The 22,102-nt window shown below is 37.8% G+C and overlaps 1 protein-coding gene across 1 annotated transcript in view; it reads right to left on the reverse strand.

Annotated features, from left to right (window-relative positions):
- Positions 1 to 19,985, reverse strand: part of LOC150089517 (suppressor APC domain-containing protein 2-like) — a 260,545-nt gene extending 240,560 nt beyond the window's left edge. The window contains exon 1 of the mRNA XM_090390011.1: positions 18,972 to 19,985. Coding sequence (XP_090246137.1) covers positions 18,972 to 19,935 — 964 coding nt within the window. The 5' untranslated portion in view covers positions 19,936 to 19,985. The remainder of the gene's footprint in view (positions 1 to 18,971) is intronic.
- Positions 19,986 to 22,102: the final 2,117 nt, after the last annotated feature.

Raw genomic sequence — 22,102 nt, forward strand, 5'->3', positions numbered from 1 at the left:
GATAGTATTCACAATATGAGATATAACTTACACGATTCCGCCTTTGCTAATTCAGAGTTTAGCTGTCTACTAATATGATGCATTTGCACTAACTTGTACGTAGTTTAAGTAACTTAAACCCAAATTATGTGGCGCCCCTGGAATGTTGCTACGGCACCCCGGTTTAAAACCTTACAGTTGATTCACAGCCGTGTCCAACCTACGGCATGCGCGAAAAGAGAATTAAAACAGCATTTTAAACTTTGCTAACTTGATGAGAATCAACCGAAAGAGCAAGCTGGCTTTAGGACAGGATTCTCAACTATGGATCACCTTCACGTAATATCACAGCTAATGGAGAAAGCAAATGAATATAAAACACCATTATGCCTGGCATTTGTGGATTATGAAAAGGCATTTGACTCCATACAGCATAAGGAAATGATTCGGGCACTGGAAAGACAAGGCATAGATACTCCATATATTATGATTTTGAAGAAAATATATGAGAGTGCTACCTCCTTTATTAGACTAGACAAAGACAGTAGCAAATTTAAAATCGAGAAAGGAGTTCGGCAAGGAGACACAATATCTCCGAAGCTGTTAACTGCTGCCCCTGAGGAAGCTTTCAGAAGATTAGACTGGTTGCAGAAAGGAGTCAATGTGAACGGAGAGTACCTAAACCATTTACAATTTGCAGATGACACTGTGGTCATAAGCCACGACCCCAAAGAATTAGGGGAAAATCTTAATCAGTTGTGCACAGTTAGTAAGGATTTTGGACTAAAGATGAATATGGCTAAAACAAAAGTAATGATGAACAAGTATGCCACGGAAAGGGAAATAATGATTGAAGGTTGTTGTTATTTGGTTTTTAGGAGCATTAGCAACTAAGGCCATATTGCTCTGGGCATATGCGGTGGTCATTCCCTGACCTTTCCGCATCCTCCGTATTTGGTGGTGACAGGCTCGAACCCCGGTCTAATCAAGAAGTGTGTGCTACGCACTGCTGCTCCTTCCCACCTGGCTACGGAGGCACCTCATGTGATGAATGATTGAAGGAGCAGTAATTGAAAAGGTGGAGTCATATACTTATCTGGGACAAGTTATTAGCTGTAATAATGATAAATGGCTGGAAGTCAAGAGAAGAATAAATTTTGGATGGATAGCATTCAGGAAATATAGTCACATACTGAAGAGCAATATCCCAGTTTGTCTGAAATGTAAAATAATGAATCAATGTATACTGCCCACCATGACTTATGGAAGTGAAACTTGGACACTCATCAAAAGAATGGAAGAGAAGCTGAGAACTGCACAGCGAAGAATGGAACAAATTATATTGGGAATCAGACTGTTAGATAAGAAGAGAAACACGTGGATTAAGCAGCAAACTCAAGTAAAGGACATTCTTATCAAAACTAAAGAACTAAAATGGTCTTGGGCAGGACACAAAGCTCGAAGACATGATGACAGATGGACTAAGAAAATAACAGAATGGTACCCAAAAGGAGCTAGAAGAAAACCTGGAAGGCAAAGGCGGAGATGGATAGATGAAATTCATGAGTTTTTGGGTAGTAAATGGATGGCCAGTGTTCAAAACAGAAGGAACTGGAAAGTTGCTGGAGAGGCCTTCATCCTGCAGTGGATTGAAAATGGTAGATGATGATGAATTATCAAAAAATTATTTTTATTAAATTTTTTGTTTAGTAAATGTAATCGTGTATTGTACATAATATTTAAAATAATTAAATGCACATGGCATAATACTTTAAGAGTTTAGTATCTATATAATATCGGTGTTTAGATACACCATAGACACTCTTAAAAAAAACTACAATGTTGTGGGCATCATTTGCTCTTTCTCATATTGCGCTCTGCCTTCACGACGAGTTGCCACGATACTGCACTACCTCATCGTGAAGGCAGAGCGCAATATGAGAAAGAGCAAATGATGCCCACAACAACTACTTTGTAGTTTTTCTAAGAGTGTGTATGGTGTATCTAAACACTGATATTATATTGTACATAATACACGATTTTCTAAAGTGAGCATTTAAAGGCAAAAGTAAGGTATTTTTTTGAAAAACAAAAGAAAGTCATATTTTTATAATTTTAATAAAATCTAAAAAATAAATTAGTAACATTGATTTGTTACACGTAGAAGTACTGGGAATTTTCATTTTTTATATAGCCTGAAAATTAAAAAACAGTAACATGAAAATAGAAACTTCCTTTTACATGTAACAAGATATGGAAAATGTAACCCACTAATTTTTCTCGAATCACTCAGTGTGGTCCTGATAGAAATTTAACTTTGAATATGGCCCATGTATGGGGAAAAGGTTGGACACCACTGCAACAGGCGAACCAGAACCCACTGATCTGTGCACTGTTAACCAGCGCAACTTCTCTGTATGTGGGACAGGTGGTCAGATGGTTTTACCAGGTAAAATATCTTAACAATTGTAGCAGAATGGTAATCATTCAGCTCGCTCAATGCAGCACTAATTTCCCGAAGTGCGAACAGTGTGTACCCAGTTAAGTCTCTCCTAAGCCGTTCGTTATATGAAAATTTTCCTCGCTCAACTGAAACTATTTTACATGTAATTTCCAAGGGGCATTCAAAAAAAATTTGCTTTAAAAGGAGTTCGTTAAACAGAGGTCCGAATAAGTAATTTAGGATACTAAAAATTATTATAAAGTTTTAAATAGAAAATATCTTAACAATAGACAGTGAAAAATGCAAATTTAGTTAAAGAACTAAGCTTATTTGAGAAGTAGGTAAACATGTGAAAAAATTTACTCACTATTACAAATTTCGAAGTGTACAGCATCCAAATGTCACACGTCACTGTTATAAAAGTTCCAGTATGCCGTACCGTTCCAAAAATAGCACTGGGAATAACATTTTTTAAAGATTTTATTTTTTTTGTAATATAAGTTAAGAGAAAAGCAATTAATGCAAATGAAAATATTGTACAGTATATATTTTGATATACAGGCAGTTCTCGCTTTACGATTTCCCCCCCCCAAGTATCAACAAAATCGAAAATATGAACATTAATTGGAAAAAAATGAATGTTAAACATTCATAAATACCGCATTCCAAACCAGTGCATAGCTATACAATAGTGTCCCCCGCTTTATGATATTAATCAGACACCATCGTATCGTCAGAATATCGTAATGTGAACCCATTGTTTTTTTTGTAATTCGTTTCAAGATCTCAAAAGTTCAAATTTTCACTGTATAACTAAGCTATTTATCTATCTAAAATGTCATTTTTCAGGTCACGAGCATGACCTTAAGGCCATATAAAAGGTCATGAGTGTGGTTTGTAAATTGTATTAGTTACCAATTCAAATCATTAAAATGCACTACACCAGTGGTTTACAACCTTTTTTTTAATAATGGCACCCCTGCTCAATTTTCTGCCTGTTAGATCTGACTCTCTGTGTGTGTGTGTGTGTGTATATATATATATATACATAATATTAAGAAAAAAAAAAAATATATATATGTTATTTATTATAATTATAAAAATTTACATTTCATAATACAAATTATATATATAATACAGTATATAATTTTATTCTTTATATAGAGGCACTATCATCATCATCAGCCATTTTCAATCCACTGCAAGATGAAGGCCTCTCCAGCAACTTTCCAGATCCTTCTGTTTTGTGCAATGCCCATCCATTTACTACCCACAAACTCATGAATTTCATCTGTCCATCTCCGTCATTGTCTTCCATGTTTTCTTCTAGCGTCTCTTGGGTACCATTCTGTTATTTTCTTAGTCCATCTGTCATCATGTCTTTGAGCTGTGTCCTGCCCAAGACCATATTCGTTCTTTAGTTTTGATAAGAATGTCCTTTACTTGAGTTTGCTGCCTAATCCATGTGTTTCTCTTCTTATCTAACAGTCTGATTCCCAATATAATTCGTTCCATTCTTCGCTGTGTAGTTCTCAGCTTCTCTTCCATTCTTTTGGTGAGTGCCCAAGTTTCACTTCCATAAGTCATGGTGGGGAGTATACATTGGTTCATTATTTTACGTTTCAGACAAACTGGGATATTGCTCTTCAGTACGTGACTATATTTCCTGAATGCTATCCATCCAAATTTTATTCTTCTCTTGACTTCCAGCCATTTATTATTATTACAGCTAATAACTTGTCCCAAATAAGTATATGACTGCTCCTTCAATCATTATGTCCCTTTCTGTGGCATACTTGTTCATCATTACTTTTGTTTTAGCCATATCCATCTTTAGTCCAAAATCCTTACTAACTCGGCATAACTGATTAAGATTTTCCTCTAATTCTTTGGATCATGGCTTATAACTACAACGTCATCTGCAAATCGTAAATGGTTTAGGTACTCTCCATTCACACATTGACTCCTTTCTGCGACCAGTCTAACCTTCTGAAAGCTTCCTCAAGGGCAGCAGTAAACAGCTTCGGAGATATTGTGTCTCCTTGTCGAACTACTTTCTCGATTTTAAATTTGCTACTGTCTTTGTCTAGTCTAATAAAGGAGGTAGCACTCTCTTATATTTTCTTCAAAATCATAATATATGGGTATCTATCCCTTGTCTTTCCAGTGCTCGAAACATTGCCTTATGCTGTATGGAGTCAAATGCCTTTTCATAATCCACAAATGCCAGGCATAATGGTGTTTTATGTTCATTTGCTTTCTCCATTAGCTGTGATATTACGTGAAGGTGATCCATAGTTGAGAATCCTGTCCTAAAGCCAGATTGCTCTTTCGGTTGATTCTCATCAAGTATTCTTTCTAATCTGTTAGTTATGACCCTTGTGAACTTGTAGATGTGGGATAACAAGCTAATTGGTCTATAATTTCCAATTTCTGATTTATCTCTTTTCTTATGCAGCAAAACTATGATTGCATTATTCCACTGCTTGGGCATCACACCTTTTCTAATGCACTTTGTGATGAGCCATGCCAGTTTCTGTGTTATGTCTCTTCCTCCCAATTTTAACAACTCTACAGTAACTGCATCTTCCCCCGGGGCTTTCTGATTCTTCATTTTCTTCAATGCATGTTCTACCTCATCAGGAAGAATATCGGGTATGGCATATGTTTTGTTACTTTGCAATCCATCTTCCCCACTGCTGGCATCATTCCCTCGTTCCTTGTATAATTCTCTATAGTAGTCTTCTGCTATTTGAATTATGCCTTCTCTGCTGTTTATAAGTATACCATCGCTATTCTTCAGTTTCAGTATCATTTGTCTTTCTTTATTACTGCTCATGGCTGCTGATTTAAATCCTTTGTTTTCCCTTAATGTTTGTTCTACTTTTCTTGCGTTAAATCTTCTTATGTCCTCTCTGAGTCTCTTTCTAATGGCTTTGCATAACTCAGTATACCCAATTTTCTCCCTGTCAGTGTTTTTCTTGCTCTTCATTTGTCGTCTTCGGTTCATAATGACAAGTGTTTCTTGACTAATTTTTTCTTCTTTCGATTTCTTTTTCCCTATAGGTTTCTTGGGCTTTATCACTTTCAGAAAGTTGTAGTATTCCTTGTTGATATCTCGGTCCTGAGCAGTCTGCAGAAGCTCAAACTTGTTCTTAAGTTCCAGTACATACTGCTTTTTCTCCTCCTCTGTTATCTCAAAGACCTTTGTATTATTTACTCGAGTCAGATTTTTCCTTTCCTTTATCTATATCAAGTGTACATCTTACCATTCTGTGATCACTTCTAACATTTACCTTATTCAGGACAGTAACATCATTCACAATATATCTTCTGTTAGTGAGGATGAAGTCGATTTCATTAGTTGTTAATCCATTTGGACTCTTTCATGTCCACCCTTTTCTTGAAAAAAAAGTGTTCATTACTGACAGTCCTTGAGATTCTGCAAATTCCACAAGTCTTTCACCTCTTTTATTTCTTTCACCAATTCCAAAATTTCCTATAGTTCCTCTTTCTGCGCTGTTTTGCCTTTTTCCAACCTTAGCATTGAAGTCCCCCATAATAATAGTGTAGTGGGTTTTCTGCTCATCTAAAAGACTCAATTTCGGCGTACATTTCTTCAACCTCTTCATCATCATGGCTCGATGGTGGTGCATAAATCATTATAATCTTTAGCTTGTACCTCTTAGAAATCTTGTGCCTGTAGAGGCACCAAGTAAACATCAATTATTGATCACCACAAAATTAAAAAGATACTGTACACCTTTTAATATATAAATTAAAAAATAATAATAAGTTTAAGTAACTTAAACCCAAATTACGTGGCACCCCTGGAACGTTGTTGCAGCACCCTGGTTGAAAACCACTGCACTACACTTTCATCGTTATCATATGTTCCGTTATAAGAATCAATTTTAAACGCCTTTGTGATATTTTTCTAAAGCACATTTCTAGAGGTCACGACCATAAAACAATTTGCACTTTCCGGTTTATTGGACTTTTCTGTTACTGCAAGCAGTTATAAACGGGTAGTAAACTCAATGTTATTGCATTTTCGATAATACCGAAAGCTGAAATTGTGTGGTTTTTTTATGTTATATGGTGAAATGTGTTTTCCCTTTACCGAAATCTTCAATCGTATAAAAAACTTAAATAAACTTCGTCCTTTTTTTAAAGCCTCGTCAACTTTTTACTCTACGCGAATCGTGTTAGTTGCGATTTGTATGTGTGCCGTTAAAAAATGCTTATGCATGCTATTGAAATTTATAAAGAAAAAGAGAGGATTATCTTGGAAACAAACGCCTGTTGAAGCATTTCTGAAGAAGACGACTCCTTGTGCAACAAACCAACGAGTGCCGAGCCAATAATGAATCATCAATGATTGCGCATTTAGTTGATTATTATTATTAGCCATATGGTGCAAGGAAGCCTGAGGCTTATGCTGCACCAGGCAAAAAAATTTGAGTACCCCGAGAGAGAGAGAGAGAGAGAGACGTAGGAGCGAATCACCAAAAAAAGAGAGGAATGACAATATCCAGCTCAGGACCCTGGGTGTGCCAAGCCCATACTCACAAGATGTGAGCCCCTGATGATGAAGAATAAACATTCTTTAATATTCCTAAGTCGTAAATAATTTCTCTATTACTATAATGGGCAATGGTTAGGCCACATCTTGAGTACTGTATACAGGTCTGGAGGCCTCATTTCAAGAAGGATGTAGAGCTGCTGGAACGGGTACAGAGAAGGGCAACAAGATTAGTAAATGGAACAAAGGGTTGCTCTTACGAAGAAAGGCTTAAGTTTTGCAAATTACAGAGTCTGGAGACTAGGCACCGGCGAGGTGATCTGATAGAGGTGTATAAGGCTTTGAATGGTTTGAGCATGCTCAATGCCAATGGGATTCTTCATCTTTCTCAGAATAATCACCTCAGAGGGCACAAATTCAAATTGAGGAAGGACGGATGTCGGATAGATGTGCGGAAATTTGCCTTTGGCCAGCGGGTGGTTGGTTGGTGGAACCGACTTCCATCACTTGTTGTTGAAGTTGATAGCCTAAACAAATTTAAAGCTCAACTGGACAGGTATTTCGAACGAACGGAGGGGTGAAATGGGAGAGGGTTTTTTTTTTTTTTTTTTGGCTGATGCTGAATAAGCTTGCTTTCTTGCATCATATGCCTCTACTAATGCTAATAATTTGCTTGATTTTACAGGCTACGTTTTCACTTCTTTCGATAAATCAAATATTGTTTAAACAAACTAATTATCTAACTAATTTCATTTTTGAGAATGTAATCCTTGTCTATGGGAAAAAATTCTTTTACGAGCGGGCGCTGGAAACAAATTAACTCATAGAGTCAAGAACTACTTTTTACAATATTTTAGTATCACAGTAAAAAGAATTATAATCTTAATATAAAAGGAGACATCATCATCAGCCATTTTCAATCCACTGCAGGATGAAGGACTTTCCAGTTCCTTCTGTTTTGAGCACTGGCCATTCATTTACTACCCACAAACTCATGAATTTCATCTATCCATCTCTGCCTTTGTCTTCCAGGTTTTCTTCTAGCTTCTCTTGGGTACCATTCTGTTATTTTCTTAGTCCATCTGTCATCATGTCTTCGAGCTATGTGTCCTGCCCAAGACCATTTTAGTTCTTTAGTTTTGATAAGAATGTCCTTTACTTGAGTTTGCTGCCTAATCCATGTGTTTCTCTTCTTATCTAACAGTCTGATTCCCAATATAATTCGTTCCATTCTTCGCTGTGTAGTTCTCAGCTTCTCTTCCATTCTTTTGGTGAGTGCCCAAATTTCACTTCCATAAGTCATGGTGGGGAGTATACATTAGTTCATTATTTTATGTTTCAGACAAACTGGAATATTGTTCTTCAGTATGTGACTATATTTCCTGAATGCTATCCATCCAAAATTTATTCTTCTCTTGACTTCCAGCCATTTATCATCATTACAGCTAATAACTTTTCCCAAATAAGTATATGACTCCACCTTTTCAATTACTGCTCCTTCAATCATTATTTCCCTTTCAGTGGCATACTTGTTCATAATTACTTTTGTTTTAGCCATATTCATCTTTACTCCAAAATCCTTACTAACTGTGCATAACTGATTAAGATTTTCCCCTAATCCTTTGGGATCGTGGCTTATGACCATAATGTCATCTGCAAATCGTAAATGGTTTAGGTACTCTCCGTTCACATTGACTCCTTTCTGCGACCAGTCTAATCTTCTGAAAGCTTCCTCAAGGGCAGCAGTAAACAGCTTCGGAGATATTGTGTCTCCTTGTTGAACTCCTTTCTCGATTTTAAATTTCCTACTGTCTTTGTCTAGTCTAATAAAGGAGGTAGCATTCACATATATTTTCTTCAAAATCACAATATGTGGGGTATCTATGCCTTGTCTTTCCAGTGCCCGAAACATTGCCTTATGCTGTATGGAGTCAAATGCCTTTTCATAATCCACAAATGCCAGGCATAATGGTGTTTTTTATTCATTTGCTTTCTCCATTAGCTGTGATATTACGTGAAGGTGATCCATACTTGAGAATCCTGTCCTAAAGCCAGCTTGCTCTTTCAGTTGATTCTCATCAAGTATTCTTTCTAATCTGTTAGTAATGACCCTTGTGAACAATTTGTAGATGTGGGATAACAAGCTAATTGGTCTATAATTTCCAATTTCTCTGCCTTCTTATGCAGCAAAACTATGATTGCATTATTCCACTGCTTATGCGTCACACCTTTTCTAATGCACTTTGTGAAGAGTCTCGCCAGTTTTTGTGTTATGTCTCTTCCTCCCAATTTTAACAACTCTACAGTAACTTCGTCTTCCCCAAGGCTTTCTGATTCTTAATTTTCTTCAATGCATGTTCTACCTCATCAGGAAGAATATCGGGTATGTCGTATGTGTTGCTACTTTGCAATTCATCTTCCCCACTGCTGGCATCATTCCCTTGCTCCTTGTATAATTCTTTATAGTAGTCTTCTGCTATTTGAATTATGCCTTCTCTGCTGTTTATAAGTACACCATCGCTATTCTTCAGTTTCAGTATCATTTGTCTTTCTGTATTACTGCTCATGGTTGCTGATTTAAATTCTTTGTTTTCCTTTAATGCTTGTTCTACTTTTCTTGTGTTAAATCTTCTTATGTCCTCTCCGAGTCTCTTTCTAATGTCTTTGCATAAGTAGTTTTGTACTGTCATCTGAATTGCAGCATAACAGTGAGGCTTTGTTTACTAAATTTTCAACCATGACAAGACTGTCCTCGAACAGCAAATTATGAAATAAATGTCTCTTCAAGATTAAAAATATCCTCTGGCTCATATTTTTCAAGAATGGACTGTACAGAACACAACCAGTCTGTAGCCCTTTCTTTGTCGATTAATCCAGACTAGCCGCAAACATTTCGAGAAACACAGTTATTCCTATTCTTGTTGCAATAGTGACAACCCATTCATGAAGTATGACTTCACAATATGAGAGATGCTTGATGGTTTAATCTAAATATAATTCGTGACTAAATGTCAAAGAGTATGGAAAGGCTGTTTAAGCATGGGTAATGCAACTCCATCATTTCTACTACTCAGGTAGTATGGACGCATAATAAAATGATGCATTATCCATGCTTAAACAGCCTTTTTAGGCCTTACGACAGATATTACATCAAGATATTTGATGCTGCACTTGCTTTAACTGCTATCAAATCTAATGTGTCTCAATCATTTGGCATCTGTTTTCAGAAGAAAAATGATCCTTATGGTACAGAACTGCTGTTACATTAGAATCTTGTTAATACAAAGTTCAAGGTGGGACCTAATTTTTCAGGTTTTGTAATAATTAAGTCTACCAAACACATCAAAACTTAATATTTTCTTTGGTACACATACATTATATCTCACTTTAACTTAAAACCTGTCTAAATTAAGAATGCATATTTTATCCGGATTTTAGTTGTAAGAGAAACTATACCCACAATTAGCATCATAAACTATTAAAAGTGGAATCAGAGGCTTAATATTGAAGAAAACAAACCAATTAACTATTTAATAAATTAGTCTAATTTAAAGAAAGAATTTAATTTCATTTATAGATTTTTTAATCTTATGTGTATTCTTAACTACAGCAGACATTATTGCATCATTTGTTTAGTTACTAGCTTTAATTCAGACCAACAACTGTCTGATAAGTTCCATGCATTTTGCACATCTTTTTAAAAGGTAGTATGGGTAACACAAATTTCATCATTTGGTAAGCATTTCTGGTGCTCACGTTGTTATGGTAGCAACATCATCTTCAACAACCTTAAAACTCAAATTCTCCAATGAAGCCCACATGTTCCTTCAGTCTTCTCTCCAAAAACATTGCTGCCACAACTGTTTTCTAGACTAATATTTGATGATATTTTCTCCAAACTCACTCTTTCTGAAGCACTTGATGCATACAATACCAATCAATAATATTATGAAAAGCATCCAAGGTATTCTGCTCTGAATACAAATTGCACCCTTCTTTTGTTTCAGATCAACTACCTTATCAAGCAGGCTCCATAACTCTCTTAGAGATGAAAATTCTCTCTCCCCACTGGAGATATGGTAATTTTGCTTATGTCTCTTGCAGTTTACAAATAATAGTAATGTTGAGGGAAATAGACCATAATCTGCCACGCTGGTCCAGTGCAGTTTGGCAGATCGACCATATTTATCAGTCAGAGGCTTTGAACACCGGTCTACTCAAAGAGTGTGTGCTACTGCACTTCGGCTACAGAGGCCGTTTTGGTACAGGGAAGTAAATAACAGTTTCATGTTCTAACTTCAGCGTCTCAGCAGAATATATATTAGTATTGCAACATGATATAAGAAAGCAGAGCTTATACAGCACCAGCAAAAAAAAAAAAACCTTTGAACATATTTCCCATTCCGTCTAACAATTTGTCCAAACCTTCCTTAAATTTATTCAGATAACCCAGCTCCACAACATTAGGGGAAGTTTATTTCAACAATTGATTACTCTTTCACCTATCCTTTTTACTTTGTAAAAAGGATAGGTGGAATAGGACCAGGGTATGTCTGCCAGGGGCAAAGGTTGATGACGTTGTAGAGCGGATATCATCTTTTAAGGGCACAAAAGGTGATATAGTTGTACACGTTGGCACTAATGATATTAAGAGTAGGAGACCGGCGGAATTACTTAGCAAGTACAGGTCACTGTTGAAAAAAAGTCGTGAATTAGGGTTGAACTTGAAAGTGTCTGCAATTCTGCCCAGACACGATAGGAGGGAGTATATGATGAGAGCCTTGTCGATCAATTCGGCCCTGGAGGGATTGTGCAAGGCTCAAGGGGTAGAATTTTTTTCAGCCTGGACTGTACTTGTTAACAGGAGAGATTGCTTCTACAGGGATGGGATACACTTAAATAGAAAGGGTGCAAGAATTTTTGCTGATGCTGTCGAGGCAGTGTTAGGTGGGTCGGAAAACTGCTAGTTGGGGGGGATACAAGGACTAATAGATTAACAGTAGCCAGTGGCAGAGGTGGAAGTGATTCTTGCACTGTTTCTATTGAAATGAGCAGAAGTCTGAAAAACAAGATGCAGGATATTTCAGAGACTGCTGGTAGTCATTGCGGTACAAGTAAACACATGGGTTGTGTTAGGGTAGCTAAGAATAGAAACAGGTGCATGTATACCTGCGTGTACACCAATGCTAGGAGTTTGGTAAATAAATTTGATGAATTTGAGGTATTGCTCAAAACATCAAAGGCAGATATTGTTGGGATATCAGAGACGTGGTGTCACACAGATATAAGTAATGCGGAACTGGAATTTGGGGAATACAATGTGTATAGAAAGGATAGACAGGACAGGAGGGGAGGAGGGGTTATGCTATTAATTAAGAAACACATAAAGTCCAAGGAAGTGAAGCCAGTCGACATCGATGGACAGGGCAGCGTCGAGTCAGTTTGGTGTGACATAAGCATAGGGAAATCAAAATTGAGAGTAGGAGTGTGCTATAGGCCTAATGACTCTGATGAGTATAATAAGATATTGTACAGGGAAATAGAGTGGGCCAGTAAATCAGAGAGTCTTATAATGGGGGATTTTAATTTCCCAGATATTGACTGGAATTTGTGGGTTGGTCACTCGCACACTAGCAAGGCTTTTGTGGATTTATTGGATGATTGTTTTCTACATCAGCATGTTCGTGAGGCAACAAGAGGGAGCAATACTCTTGATCTGATTATCAGTAGTGATTCTTCATGCATTAAGAACTTGCAGATAAATGAACCACTAGGTGGCAGTGATCACAGTGTGTTGAAGTGGGATTTACTCAAGGAGGTAACTACCATCAGAGGTAAAGGGAAGGGTTTTTGTTTTCGTAAAGGCGACTATGATGGTCTGAGACAGTATTTAAATTCTATACAGTGGGACCAACTGATGATGTTACCAACAGCAAACTCAAAATGGGAAGCATTCAAGGAACTAATCTTGGAGGCTACCAGGCTTTACATACCAACTAAGAAATATTGTTCAAGGTTTAGGCCTAAATGGTTGTCAGATGAAGTAATGAGACATGTGGCAGAGAAGAAAAATGCATGGGATACATACAAATTAATGGGTGACATGGAAGCCTATGATAGATATAAGTTGGTCTGTAACCAAGTCACAAAGGAGATTAGGCAGGCAAAGGCAGACTATGAAAAATCCTTGGCAAAGGATGCAAAGAAAAACAGAAAAGAGTTCTTTACATACTTGAACTCGAAAAGGAAAGGGATGAATCAGATTGGTCCACTGGATATTGATGGTTCAACAGTTGAGGATCCTGCTCAGGTGGCTAACAATCTAAACGAGTATTTTGCATCTACATTCACGCATGAGGAGTTATTCAGGAAGGAGAATGATGTAGGTAAAGTAAACATTGGCAGTGAGCTGGATGATTTTGTAATAACTGAGAGGAAAGTGGAGGAGAGATTGTTGAGGATAAACATAAAAAAGGCACCTGGGGTGGATGGGATCTATCCAGTTATATTAAAGGAGGCAGCAAAGGAAGTAAGCAAACCCTTAGCCATAATTATGAGAGCTTCCTTGGACTCAGGGGAGGTACCTATGGACTGGAGATGTGCAAATGTGACCCCAATTCACAAAGGAGGTTCAAAGGCTGACACAAGTAATTATAGACCTGTTAGTTTAACTTCTGTTCCAGGTAAATTAATGGAGGCACTAGTTAAAGAAGCACTGCAGGATCATCTAGACAAGAATTCAGTTATAGCTCAGACGCAGCATGGTTTTGTTAAGGGCAGGTCTTGCCTGACCAATTTGATTGGATACTATGATGTAGTCACAAAAGAACTGGATGCAGGGAATAACTTTGATATTATATATTTGGATCTTAGAAAGGCTTTTGATACTGTTGCACATGGAAGACTGCTGCACAAATTGGAGCAGTGTGGCATTGGAGGCAAATTGCTGCTATGGATAAGGGGATGGTTGAGTGGCAGAAGACAGAGAGTGGTAATCAATGGACACTGCTCAACGTGGACTAATGTTATTAGTGGAGTTCCTCAAGGTTCAGTGTTGGGTCCGTTGTTGTTTTCGGTGTTTATGAATGATATTGATGATGGGATATCAAGTTTAATGTCCAAGTTTGCAGATGATACAAAGGTTGGCAGGGTCGTTAAGGACAATACTGACGCTATGCTGCTGCAACAGGATCTGGAAAGGTTGAACAGATGGGCTGAGAGGTGGCAAATGAGGTTTAACATCGACAAATGTAAAGTGCTGCATATGGGAAACAGTAACCCCAGAGCAACGTATCAACTCTGCGGTACTACACTGACAGTGGTGGAGAATGAAAAGGACCTGGGGGTAATTGTGCAGGCAGATATGAAGTTCTCTGAGCAGTGCAGACGAGCTGCAAGAGTAGCTCATGGTGTCTTGTCAATGATATACAGGAATTTTTCTAGCAGGGATAAGGAGGTGATTATTCCCTTGTATAAGGCAATGGTAAGGCCACATCTTGAGTACTGTATACAGGTCTGGAGGCCTCATTTCAAGAAGGATGTAGAGCTGCTGGAACGGGTACAGAGAAGGGCAACAAGATTAGTAAATGGAACAAAGGGTTGCTCTTACGAAGAAAGGCTTAAGTTTTGCAAATTACAGAGTCTGGAGACTAGGCACTGGCGAGGTGATCTGATAGAGGTGTATAAGGCTTTGAATGGTTTGAGCATGCTCAATGCCAATAGGATTCTTCATCTTTCTCAGAATAATCACCTCAGAGGGCATAAATTCAAATTGAGGAAGGACGGATGTCGGATAGATGTGCGGAAATTTGCCTTTGGCCAGCGGGTGGTTGGTTGGTGGAACCGACTTCCATCACTTGTTGTTGAAGTTGATAGCCTAAACAAATTTAAAGCTCAACTGGACAGGTATTTCGAACGAACGGAGGGGTGAAATGGGAGTGGGTTTTTTTTTTTTTTTTTTGGCTGATGCTGAATAAGCTTGCTTTCTTGCATCATATGCCTCTGCTAATGCTAATGCTTTGGCTAAATGCTCATCTACTCTTCAACCATCATTTTCCAAATTAAATTTATGCCTCCTTGTGTTTCATTCAAGGAAAGATAAACATACCATCTGCATTTAGTTTGAAACCTGCAATTTACAGAATTCCAATCTTGATAAAAAATATCCTTTTGTGCCACATATTTGGAATACTGCATTGTATAAGGCATGTGACAATCACCTTTGTTCCTGCTGTAAAAGGCCCTGTATATCACTGACAGAACCCCATGTACTGTTCTAGCAGCTTGTTTGAAATTTTTGGATGTTGTTGTTTGGTTTTTAGGAGCATTAGCAACTAAGGCCATATTGCTCCAGGATATGCGGTGGTAATTCCTTAACCTTTCCGCATCCTCCGTATTTGGTGGTGACGGGCTCGAACCCCGGTCTAATCAAGAAGCGTGTGCTACGCACTGCTGCTCCTTCCCACCTGGCTACGGAGGCACCTTGAACTTTTTGGAGAATTTCATTTTGGACTGTATGATTATTCCTTCATCATTTTCATATTCCACTGCCTTCAGATTAGTACCACTCAGATGACATGTTAATTTGAGATTACTGCTACCTAAATGCAGTATCTTGAATTTATCACTTAAACCTTGATTACTATTTTCCAGCCCGTTTAGCAAAGCTATACGTCCTGAAGTAACATACTCTGATTACGGTCATTAACTACTGTGTCCACCTTTGTATCATCAGCAAACTTGGACATAACATTAAATACCTATATCATTAAATAAATACTCTTTATCTGAAGCCCAACAACATGTTTACACTGGATTCACTATGCACACAGATTATAGGCAATTATCCAGTTTGCAGTTTTAATCAAAGAGTTATTTCTGTCTGAGGTAATATTTTTAACAGGTACCTGTTAAAATATCAATCTCCAAAGATAAGGGATTATCAACTTCATTTATTAATGTTATGGAAACTGTTTACACGAGCATGGGTTTTTTTAAGGGAAAGCCTTGTCTGACAAATTCGATTGGTTATTATGATGTGGTTACAAAGGAACTGGATGCAAAAAATAATTTTGATATCATATATTTGGATTTCAGGAAAGCTTTTGACACTGTTGCACATGGAAGACTATTGTACAAATTGGACCAGAATGGTATTAAGGGTAAATTGCTACAATGGATAAAAGGATGGTTAAGTGGGAGAAGACAGAGGGTGGTAATCAATGGATGCTGCTCTTCGTGGACTAATGTTATTAGCGGAGTCCCACAGGGTTCGGTGTTGGGTCTACTGTTGTTTTGTATATTTATCAATGATATTGATGAAGGTATATCAGGCTTAGTGTCGAAGTTTGCAGGGTTGTTGATGACAGTAATGGCAGTGTGCTACTGCAACAGGATCTAGATAATTTGGACAGATGGGCTAAGAAGTGGCAACTGAAGTTTAACCTTGACAAATGCAAAGTACTGCATATGGGTAGAAGTAACCCGAGAGAAAAGTACCAACTGTGTAGCACTACACTTAAGGTGGTAGAAAATGAAAAAGATCTGGGAATAATTGTGCAGTCAGATATGAAGTTTTCTGAGCAATGAAGACAGGCTGCCAGGGCAGGTCATGGGGTTTTGTCAATGATATATAGGAATTTTGCTAGCAGGGAAAAGGAGGTGATTGTCCCTCTGTATAAGGCAATGGTCAGGCCACGCCTTGAGTACTGCGTACAGGTCTGGAGGCCTCATTTTAGGAAGGATGTCAATTTGCTTGAGCGTGTACAGAGAAGGGCAACAAGATTGGTGAGGGGAATGAAGGGATCCTCTTACCAAGAGAGGCTAAAATTCTGCAAATTGCAGTGGATGGAGATTAGGCCCCTGCGCAGTGATCTGACTGAGGTGTATAAGGCCTTGAATGGGTTGAGCATGCTGAATTCTGATGGGATCCTTCCATTTGTTCAAATTACGAACCTAAGGGGGCATAAATTCAAATTAAGAAAAGACAGATGTAGAATAGATGTGCAGAAATTTGCCTTTAGCCAGCGGGTGGTTAATTGCTGGAACAAACTTCCATCTGTCGTTGTGGATGTTGATAGGTTGAATAAATTTGAGGAGTAACTGGACAGGCATTTGGAGGGAATAGTGTGATTTTTTTTTGGCTGATGCTGCATAAGCTCATACACTTGCTTTCTTGCCACTACTACTACATTTCTTATTCTGTGATAGTTTGCTGTACATTGAAACAGAATGCATTACATAGCATTCTGTTTAGCAAACGCTAAATGCAGTTTATGAGTTATTTCTTAATTTCGAAAAGTACTTCATAATAGTGTAGGTTTACACATCGATCCAAACTGAAGTTATCGAGTAACATTAAAAAACCATTACATAATTTCTGCTGAGTACAAAGCAACTAAGTAAACCCTTGGCCATAATTATGAGAGCATCCTTGGACTCAGGGGAGGTTCCCACGGACTAGAGATGTGCAAATGTATCCCCAATTCACAAAGGGGGATCGAAGGGTGACACGAGTAATTACAGACCAGTTAGTTTACTTCTGTTCCGGTTAAAATAATGGAGTCACTGGTTAAAGATGCATTGCAGGATCATCTAGACAGGACTGCAGCAGTAATTTAGAAACAGCATGGGTTTGTTAAGGGAAAGTCTTTTCTGACAAATTTGATAGGATATTATGTGGTTACAAAGGAACTGGATGCAAAAAATAATTTTGATATCATCTATTTGGATTTCAGGAAAGCTTTTGACACTATTGCGCATGAAAGACTATTGTACAAATTGGAGCAGAATGGTATTAAGGGTAAGTTGCTACAATGGATAAAAGGATGGTTAAGTGGGAGAAGACAGAGGGTGGTAATCAATGGGTGCTGCTCTTCTTGGATTAATGTTATTAGTGGAGTCCCACAGGGTTCGGTGTTGGGTCCACTGTTGTTTTGTACATTTATCAATGATATTGATGAAGGTATATCAGGCTTAGTGTCGAAGTTTGCAGATGATACAAAGGCTGGCAGGGTTGTTAATGACAGTAATGGCAGTGTGCTACTGCAACAGGATCTAGATAATTTGGACCGATGGGCTAAGAAGTGGCAACTGAAGTTTAACCTTGACAAAAGCAAAGTACTGCATATGGGTAGAAGTAACTCCAGAGAAACGTAACAACTGTGTGGTACTACACTTACGGTGGTAGAAAATGAAAAAGACCCGGGAATAATTGTGCAGGCAGATATGAAGTTTTCTGAGCAATGTAGACAGGCTGCCAGGGCAGGTCATGGGGTTTTGTCGATGATATATAGGAATTTTGCTAGCAGGGAAAAGGAGGTGATTATCCCTCTGTATAAGGCAATGGTCAGGCCACACCTTGAGTACTGCATACAGGTCTGGAGGCCTCATTTTAGGAAGGATGTAGATTTACTTGAGCGTGTACAGAGAAGGGCAACAAGATTGGTGAGGGGAATGAAGGGATCCTCTTACCAAGAGAGGCTTAAGTTCTGCAAATTGCAGTGGCTGGAGACTAGGCACCTGTGCGGTGATCTGATTGAGGTATATAAGGCCTTGAATGGGTTGAGCATGCTGAATTCTGATGGGATCCTTCCACTTGTTCAGATTACGAACCTAAGGGGGGCATAAATTCAAATTAAGAAAAGACAGATGTGCAGAAATTTGCCTTTAGCCAGCGGGTGGTTAATTGCTGGAACAAACTTCTATCTGTCGTTGTGGAAGTTGATAGGTTGAATAAATTTAAGGAGGAACTGGACAGGCATTTGGAGGGAATGGTGTGATTTTTTTTTTTTGGCTGATGCTGCATAAGCTCACACACATGCTTTCTTGCATCACATGCCACTACTACTACTTTACTTCGAATTTCCGGTTTTAGATATTACTGGCTGAATTTTTATAAAAACCTTTTTTCACACTTTATTTTCGTTAACTGCTATTGACATTGTAATGTGAGGAACTAATGCCAGCAGAAGTTTACACTGTATCAGTACACACAGACAAACAACAAATGTGTATATACGTTACCGTCACTTGCTGCTCCACTGTAAGGTTCAGGTAAAAATCGTACATTAGAATCTGTAAGCATTCCTCGAGATGTTGCACTTCGGTACGGTCGCGATGAAGATCCACTGAAGGCGTCCAATTGCTTTTTCGGGTCAGTCCCCTTTTCTGCCGTGTTGGCATCATTGCTTATGATACCCATTCGCCAGTTCTCTAGCGCTGTCAAAATGCCTAACCGGTTTGCAGGACTTTGCAAAGATGTGCTAGTATCCGCAGTACCACATACTGTTGAGCGGATAGCAAACATGGATGGGGTATTTATTTTTAGTTCGCTTTTATATCCGCGAAGATTACGACTTGCTTCTTTCGCACTATTACGACATTGAGCTTGGTTTTCACTTCTTAATTGGGGCATGCTAGTAGCTCTCTGCTGAGTAAAAACATTATTTGGACGAACTGTAGCAGTATTCACATGATTTTGACGTGAACGTATGCGTAGCGGCGCGCCATTTAACCTACCAGTTGCACTGCCTGGTCGCGACGTTAGGCCAGATGTGGGATACACTTTTGCTTCACTTCTTTCGCTTCGTTCTGGTAATGGAACAGAAGCTGGCCGATTCGATATATGTCCCATTACGTTATTATTCGGCGCTTTGATAGGAGAAGACTTAGACGTATTTCCTTTTTGTAAAGCTCGGTGATCTCCAAACTGTATTGCTCTATGCCTTAACAAACATATTTTTAAACCTGCACAGAAACGCTCAAACGTCAAGAATCCATTTGGTGGCGTTACCTTACGTATGCTTTCTATTACTCCCCTTGGAAGCCCCTTTGTTGCGCTTTCTTGCCAACGACTTTCAATGTCACTGAACTTTACATATCCAGTCTTTCTGTTATCCATTATATCAAACAAAATGCGCATAGAGACAACAAACTGTTTTGGAAGCCCATCTAGACTTGTTTTTGGAAGGTGTTGGCTGTGAGACATTATTACCTACACGTCCGTGTATTAATTCTGTATGATTGATACAGAAATGCTGTAAAAACAAGCTGAAAAAGGCACACATTGTTTTGTTTTATGCTTTGCCAGTGATTGGTGGGATTTAGTATACCTCTGGTTCGAGACTTTATGAAAGTATACCTCTATTGCGCAGGTGTGGTTGCGCGCGTCTTGTCTCCCAGCTACTGCAAGGGCTCTATTGCTTTCATCTATTGTTGGTGTGTGCGTAGATTTGCCGCCATTGCTTTTCTGGATCTTAACGTAAGAATAAAGAAATTTTAATATTTAATATTATAAAAGTAAGTGTATTCATAATGATAGCTTATGTACTATATTCTTGATTGCATTTAATTAGACGTTTATTTTTTATATGTGTAGCAGTTTTAAATGGATTTATAGAAATCTGAAAAGAAAGGTTAGGCTTAGCACACTCGATTTCTATTTTACATTGTATGCTGTACATTGGTTGAAATAACTTTCTTTATTCATTTCCTTTTCTTTTTTTTGGAAATGTAAAGTTCACCATTGTTCGTAAGCGCGTTTTATTTTATTTATTTATGAGATTAGATATGTGCCTTTGTGTACTGAGAGATTTTATAAAAATGGTGTTTCAAGAATCATCATATTCGAGTTTTTTTTTTTTTTTATTGTAATTCCCATTACTAAAAAGTCCATATTTTGATGCCTGAAAGTAAGCTGCACCGTACCTTGTTAAAATTTTAGATTATCAATATGTTTTTGAAAACTAGCCTTTTGTCCGGCAGTTCTTTTGTTTAAACGGAATACATTGTAGCTTATTAGTATTTTTTGCTTTATTTTTTTATGCATTTTTTGTGGGGTGAATTAGCAATCGGATACTTTGCTGTGTTACTTCATTGAATTAAATTTACAATTCATTTAAAAGTATGATATATACATTTTAAATTTGTTGTTTATTGAATGTGACTTGATTGAATTAAATTCTGTCAGTACACCAAAATTATACATCTCATTGACTGGATTGATGTGTAAATTTGGTCCCTATCATTTGCAACTTCTAATTTGCTTCTTTGAAATGAACCACCATGAAACTAGCCCTTTGTCCGGCAGATCTTTTGTGTAAACGGAATACATTGTAGCTATATTACACGAATATTCCCCTCCCTTCATTCTGGTACTTCCTAGTAGAGACCGATTCCTTTGTTCCATTTATTGGCTCGGTATTTAGAGGTCCTTCCTAACGTGTGCTTTCTTGTTCCTATCATTGTTTATTTTCCATGTTTTCTGCATAGTTTTAACCAATTAAATTTTATTTATTTTTTGTCCACTCATTAAAAACTGTATAATCTGGCAATAGTGCCACACAGTTAAGTAACGTGAGTGTTGTTAGGTAGTCCGACAAATCCCAAACTTTAATTTTAATAAAGTTACTGTGTGGTTTTATTGTGCTTATATTACTCTAATGCCCCAAAGTTAAGTTTATTTCTTTTTCACTTATTCAAAAATATACTTTTTTTTGTCACTAGAAATATTCATTAGTTTAATGAAACAAAGCTTATTAATTTTTTTAATCAAAGCCCAAGCATGAGAGGTATTAGAACCAATAGTACTTAGTACCATGCATGAGTTGAAGGTTGGCTTGTATCCAGATTTTCTGCTTGCAACAATTGTAAAGCAGTTATCGTTCCAAACTAGTCTTTGAACAGATTAAGAGTAGAAAACATTGTTCTTGTCCAAATGGTACTCTAGCATTCTGTGCTATTGGCTGCAACATTTGTCCCTCTCTATTCACACCTGTCAAAACTGCTAGCAGGACAGCTTTTATCTCTTGCCATATCAGCAAAAGATAAAAGCTGTCCTGCTAGCAACCTACTTATCTTGTGCATTGATCTTGGTAAGCCACCCCTTCCCAGTACCCTCCATTCAGTGCCTCTGGTCTTCCATCAAAAGGATGGCAGAAGATTTTTAGTCGATGCCAAGAAAGCACTAGGTCCCAATGGTATTTCTCCACTTCTGCTCCTGAGCTTACTCCTGTTCTGTGTAGCCTTTTTTCATTTTCTTATTCCACAGAGGGTATTTTTCCTTGAAATTGCTCATATTTATCCAGTTCTAAAGAGGATGCAAATCACTGCCATCTAACTATCATTCCATTGCATTTACTTCTACGCTGTCTAAA

This window comes from Mastigoproctus giganteus, chromosome 2 (assembly GCF_048544385.1).
Source record: "Mastigoproctus giganteus isolate SK-2022 chromosome 2, ASM4854438v1, whole genome shotgun sequence".
Taxonomy (NCBI): domain Eukaryota; kingdom Metazoa; phylum Arthropoda; class Arachnida; order Uropygi; family Thelyphonidae; genus Mastigoproctus; species Mastigoproctus giganteus.